At 49.8% G+C, this 6299-nt stretch overlaps 1 protein-coding gene and 1 long non-coding RNA gene across 2 annotated transcripts; one reads left to right on the top strand and one right to left on the bottom strand.

Moving 5' to 3' along the window:
- Positions 1 to 28: 28 nt before the first annotated feature.
- On the top strand, positions 29 to 3998 carry LOC127480332 (uncharacterized). Its single transcript, XR_007907835.1, has 3 exons — positions 29 to 133; positions 826 to 912; positions 3887 to 3998. It is a non-coding gene; the product is annotated as an uncharacterized LOC127480332 (long non-coding RNA).
- On the bottom strand, positions 2332 to 4674 carry HOXA4 (homeobox A4). Its single transcript, XM_051808352.1, has 2 exons — positions 4022 to 4674; positions 2332 to 3516 (listed from the first exon to the last, which is right to left on the bottom strand). The coding sequence occupies exons 1-2, from the start codon at positions 4608 to 4610 to the stop codon at positions 3188 to 3190; spliced, it is 918 nt and encodes a 305-aa protein (XP_051664312.1). The 5' UTR covers positions 4611 to 4674; the 3' UTR covers positions 2332 to 3187.
- Positions 4675 to 6299: the final 1625 nt, after the last annotated feature.

Here is a 6299-nt window from a genome sequence, read left to right as displayed (position 1 = left end):
CTGCAAGCACCCTGAACAAAAAAAAAAAAAAAATTTCCCGGCATTGCGTAATCTCACAAGGCAGGATGGCTCTGGTTATTAAATACCACAAGGCGCTTGTCACAGCTCAGCTCCTCGTGTAATGAAACACCAGGTATAGCAAAAGCTCGTAGGAAAAACGAGGAGGCAGATCTTGGAAGAGGAGTATTTTTCTTGGTGGAGGGGAGGTGGGTGCCGGGGTTAACGGCATGGCGTTCCCTGCAGCCAGCAAATTGACTCCGAGCTGATTCGGTCTTTCTTTGAAATATTGACAAACTTCACTTTCAGCGTTTTGGGCCGCGCTTGTCTTTGTGGCCAGAGCAGATAAATCCGTGTGTGAGAGACACCGGGAGAGCAGGAGAGAGGGAGGGGGGAAAGAGACATTTAGGTCCAAGTGCCGGATTAAAAAGAATACTGTCTTTAAAGGTCAAGGGTTTGAAGGGTCAGTCTGCTCCTCTAAAAAAAACAATTAATGGGATAGAAAATTTGTCCTCTCGATGAACTCCCGGTTGCCTTAGCAAAGGGAGCACAATGCGAGAATTTAAACTGGACGATGTAATTTTCAAAGTTATTGTAAAGACGGGAGGTATCGGACTGGGAGCAGAGGGCTCCCAGCCCGGGAGCAGCGTCCTGCTTCCCAGCGCAGCCAGAGGGGGAAGGGGGGGAAAGAAAATTTACCTTAAACGATGATAATCTGCCACGGGGTATTTTGCAGTCCGCGGTTGAATGTCCGGCAAGAGAAAGTACATTTTTTTAGCAGACAACCAAGATGCTGTGTCTTTACACATGACCATTTTTTTTCCCCAGGAAAATCCTTTGCGTCTTCACAGACTTTTCCAAGAGAATGCCTTTCAGAACGGCTGTTGAATTACAAAGAAGTATTTATTGTAGGAGGTGATTAATGATTCTCGCTAAAATTGCTATTTGCAGCGTGATTTCATTTCTCTTTACAATGGGACCAAACCAGGTTTATACGCATAGGCTGCTCACTAAAGAAATCCTGCACCGCCAGTTAATACGTTTCAGCTGGAATTTTGCTCGGTTGTGCTAATTTTGACTGCAAATATATGAAGGGATTCTCAAGCAATAAACAAAACAAAGAGTTACAGACTTGCAGATAGTAGTAACCTCACTTAACAGCTGTATTTTTCTTCCTTTATAAAGAGATAACTGGCGATTCAGGATTTAGTAAACAGCAGTATGTGAGTACAAGCATGCTTTTCAGGCCTGCTCTTTGGTCAGGTGTGGAGACAGCATTGTTTGCTTAGGGTATTTAAAGACACCACCTCTTTGATGCTGAGCGTGCTCTGCCATCGGCATGTTACATTTTTCTCCGGGATGGTTCATATTCCATGACCGGGCAGGGATGCTGGCAGCACCTTAGGGGCCTGGTTCTACCTCAACCAGAGTGTGATGATGCCCCTGGTCCTGGCGGTCTCACTCATGTGAAGAGAAGCACTGATTCCAAAAATCCCTCTCGGATGTATTTGGGTAAGTAAAAAAATATTGGCCTTCAGGCCTTCCCTTGAAGATTTATGAGCATTTGAGCTCCTTTCCAAGATTTTTCCTACCTGGCTTGGTGCTACACTATGTTGTGAAAGCCCTGAGCAAGGCTCTCCCTTAGAAGCTCTGCTTTGCCTGCACTCCTTAGCTGCCTGGAAGCAGCGCGAAATGCACAGCCTGAGCTGGAACCACTTGAACCCCATTTTGCCACAATAGCTGTGACAATCTCAGTCACATAAGCCTCCTGAGTTGTACCCAAATTCGCATGTCTGCCGAGGCTTTCTCAACACATTTCAAAATAACCTTAAAAACAAAATTAAAGGAAACAGAAACAGAAACGGCAGCTTAAAAAGAAACTATAGGTTACCGTTCATATGTTTCCCTTAAACAGTGCTAGCCAGCTGAGAAATCATAATCAGAGAAAACGAATAAATAAATCACGACTGGCTAAAAATTTAAAGTGTTATCATGGCACGGGATCTTACCGGCTCCCAGAAGAAGCACGGTTTCTCTTGTAACACAGCTGAAAACAGTCACAGAGCAAGCGATGGAGTCAGACTCACTCTGCCTTAAGTCTGCTACAGAGAACACCACTCACCTATACAATGAAGCAAGACCTTTCCCCATCCTATAGCACACTTTATCCCAGCCAGGCAATTAGGAGTCAGGACGTTTTTCACTATATTGAAAATAACCATTACCTTATTGATAAGGTGAATCCAAGTTAGAACAATACATTAAGCCGTTGTTTTCTATTCCTGGTTCTAACACCAGTTAAGCACAAGGTGGATGAAACAGCACTTAGTGGACTCTTGTTTCAAGCGTTTAATTCTTTTGTACAGAATAATCTTTATTACCAGCATTTGGCACTGTTATACATTACACCAAAAATCCACAAATTTTACATGGACCCAAACTATTTAGACGGTGCCAAATACGAAGACAGCAACAGCCTTTATAGCAATATTTCTTTAAATAAATGCAATAGGGAAAGTGGAGAAAAACTAATAGATCACAGCTACTGCGGGGGATACACTTAAAACCAGTTAAGTTACCTTTGTTATGATACATAAAACATTTTCCTTTAGACAGGGTAAGAGGACTTTTTTGTAAGTCTTTAACCTCTCATGGACGTGTTCGTTGTCTCTCCTATGTTGGTGTGAGTGTGTACATGTGCCTGTGCACCCTCACACACACACACAGAAGAATCCACGAACACGCCATGAAACAGCATTATTCAAGTCAATGCCTTACACAACTGTCCCACGAGCTCTTTACTTTGTAAAGTCTTTTATTTGTAAGGTTTTCCCTTTAAAAAAAAAAAAGAAAAAAAAAAAAGTCCATCTTAGATACAGAGAATTCGTCCATGACACCATCCAGCCCTCTTTTACACCGAGGGCAAGAGAGCGTTTCCATAAATAGAAAAAAATGTTGGGCATGGAACCATTATCTATATACAATGTAGACAATCGTCCGGGTTTTGGTTTAAACATGTGCCCGTTCTTGGGCACATTTTGTCTTCGTTTCCTGCTCCTGCTTTGTTTTACACTGTTTGGTCCAAACGGCCAGCCTCCACCATGAGGCAGTTTGAAAACCCCAATAGATAGGTAAATATATATATATTAAAAAAAAATAACAACAAAAAAACTCAAACCAAAAGCCGTATTTATAGCGCGGCTGCATTGGGTGTAGCCCCATCGAGCGGATGGGGGTGGCCCTGTGTCTGTGCTTTGGACTGCTGGCTCAGTGTGGACTGGTTTGAGGAGCGCATCTTTGTGTTAGGCAGTTTATGGTCTTTCTTCCACTTCATGCGCCTGTTCTGGAACCAGATCTTGACCTGGCGCTCCGAGAGGCAGAGGGTGTGCGCGATCTCGATGCGTCGCCTTCTGGTCAGGTAGCGGTTGAAGTGGAACTCCTTCTCCAGCTCCAGGACCTGCTGTCTGGTGTAGGCAGTGCGAGACCTCTTGGGCTCCCCTCCGTTGTAATTGGGGTTGACTGAAACGTGCACACACAGGCACATACATACACACGCGGAGGGGAAAAAAGGAGGGAGGGAAGCGATGGGACATAATCATTATATAATAACTTGACACCAGGTTCACATAAGATACATAAACGGCAAGAAAAATTGTTTCACAGCCTATCGACAGTGGGGACAATCGAGGAGCAATAAAAAATGGTGATGGGCATTTGGGTTAGAAGAAAAGCTTCAAAGACACATGGCCCAGAGCCACTGCAGGGCAATTAAATTTATGGGGGCTATAATTACTGCCCTAACAGTTTGGCGTCTCGTAAATCTTTTGATAAAGGACCCCGGATACAAAAGGTTTCTCACTTTCTTTTTTTTTTTTTTTTTTTTTTTAAGCATTAGGAAACGCGGAGGGAGAAGGAGGAAAAAAAAAGCCACACACGCAAAGACCCATCCCGTCCCCAGGAGCACCCTCCCCCCTTCCCTCCTCTGCAGGCGCATCCACACCTCCCCCTGGCAAGGGCAACTCACCCGTGCTCACATGGATCTTCTTCATCCAGGGGTAGACCACCGGCTCCTTCCCCTTCAGCCCGGGCAGGCTCTTGTCGGGCAGTAGCGGACAGCCGGGCCCGGTGCCGGTCCCGGCGGCGGGGGCTGCTTCGCAGCGGCGCTGCAGGGCATGGCCTGGGAGCAGGGGCTGGGGCGGGCCGGGGTGGCCCTTGGCGGGCGGCGGCGGCGAGGCGCCCGGGGGCGGCTGCTCGGGGCCCGGGGCGGCGCTGCCGGCGCTGCTGTAGCTGTAGGGAGCCTGGGGGTAGGAGGGTGCTTGCGCGGGGTAGAGAGCCTCGGGAGGCGGCCCCGGCGGCCCCGGCGGCGCTGCGGGAGCCTGGTAGCCCGGTTCCCGGCGCGGCCGCGGGAAGTACTCGGGCAGCGCCGGGCCCGGGTGCGCGGCGTGCAGGTGCGGCGGCGGCGGCGGCGGCGGCGGCGGGGCGTGCGGGTGCGAGTGGTGCGGGTGGTAGCTGGCGGAGCTGCCGGCGCTGCCGCTGTGCTGCGTGTATTCCTCGCAGGGAGGGAATTTGGGCTCGATGTAGTTGGAGTTTATCAAAAACGAACTCATGGTCATTAATTTGTGAAGTGCAAAAATACTAATTTTTCTCGCGTTGTCGTTTTTCTGGGCTCGGCGAGGCCCCTCCCCTTCCCCCCCCTCCCTCCCTTCCCTCCCTCTCCCCCTCCCGCTGCTGTCAAGTGCTCGCCGCTGCCAAAGTTTGGGCCTCCAGCCCTCCCTCCCCCCCTTCCCCGCCGCACTCCCCTCCCTTCCTCTCTTCCCACCCCTGGAGCGCCTACAACACACACACAACACACACCCGCGCACACACACACCCGCACCCCCCACCGCCCCGCCACCACCTGACCGCCAGCGCCAATTACCGCGCGGGGCCGCGGACCCCGGATCAGGAAATGGAAGGAGAACGAGGGGCCGCGGGGCAGCTCCGCGCCCGCGGACCCTCCGCGGGGGCCGCGCTTCCCCCAAGGGCGGCGGCTGCTTGGCGAGGGAGCTCCCCGCGTCCGCTCCTCACCAGCATCCCTAGCTCCTCCCGCACGCCGACCCGGGCTGCGTCCAGCAGTCGCAGTGTCAAGCGAGATAAAACTAATCCGGCTCTGACAGTCTCCCACCCACCCCGCCCGCCCCAGCACTTCTTGTGCCCTAGTTCCCCCGCGGGAGAGTATAGGAAGCGGGGCGAGGAAGCGGCGCGCAGCCCAACTTTGTGATCCAGAGGGAGCCAGGCACTGCACGAGGCGTTGCACAATCCTTTTAAACAAGCCCATCTCCAAAAGCATAGAACCGGGGCTTCGCACAGGCAGAGGGCGGCAGCGGCTGCCGGGCTCAGGCCACCGGCCGCCCTCCGGGATCTGTCCCCAGCGCCCCGTCGCTCCAAGGCCAGTCCTTTGAGCCTCTCTATCTGTGCTAATTGAACGAATAGATGCGAAAGTTAGAACGAAGGTCGCGGGGAGGCCGAAGAGAGTCCTGAAGTGGCTTGCGGGGTGTGAGGGACATTGCGAGCCTGAAAATAACGGGGAAGAGAGGGGGAAGGGAGAGGGGAAGACGGACACGACGGAATGAAATACTTCCTACCGGCGATCGCAGGGCTCAGTGCGAGCATCCCTCCCCGTGGAGGAGCTCTTTCTGAACTATGATTTTAAGTCCATTGGTTTGGTATGCCTCGTCTTGGGTTTATTCCATAATTTTCACTTCCGCGAGAAATCGCTAGCACCTTCGCAAAAGTAACTCGCAAATCCTGGTGTAGGAGGGAGAGGGCACTCAGACACCCCTACGTTGCTAACACTGAGACTGTTAACGATATTTGCAGCTCAGAGGGGAAAGAGGCAACAGTCTTGACCTTAGGTAATTGAAATTTGATGGTTAAACTAATTACGCTCTTATTCTAAGGGGAAAAATACTTATTGAAGTACTGGAGATTGTGTCAGATAGTCTGGCACATATGGAGTTGGAAGCGAACTTTTCGGATTTTTTTTTTCTTCTTTTAAGGAAAGCATATGAACACACAGAAATATTTACTGCACCCTTAGAGAATATAATTGCTGAGTGGGTAATCTCATCTGCTGGTATGGGAAAATACTTCTAATATATCAAGCGTAAATATGATACAGTTTAGATCTTGCCCTCCTAAAGATATTACATTAACAGTCACCCTGGTTTAAATTCAGATTATTGTCTTTTGCAGTTTTATAGATAATGGATACATGCAATAAAATTCTATTTGAATATATATTCCACCTAACAAGACACACA

Source organism: Manacus candei, unplaced genomic scaffold, assembly GCF_025592945.1.
Source record: "Manacus candei isolate 608988 ecotype Guabito, Panama unplaced genomic scaffold, ASM2559294v1 h1tg000072l, whole genome shotgun sequence".
NCBI lineage: Eukaryota > Metazoa > Chordata > Aves > Passeriformes > Pipridae > Manacus > Manacus candei.
This window is presented reverse-complemented; position numbering and strand designations above follow the sequence as displayed.

Bases quoted from the DNA above. Each gene is read 5' to 3' on its own strand.
- HOXA4 (XM_051808352.1), bottom strand. From the start codon at position 4,610: ATGACCATGAGTTCGTTTTTGATAAACTCCAACTACATCGAGCCCAAA. The intron at 3,517-4,021 runs GTGAGTTGCCCT...TGCACGTTTCAG, and splicing joins GAAGATCCATGTGAGCACGG to TCAACCCCAATTACAACGGA.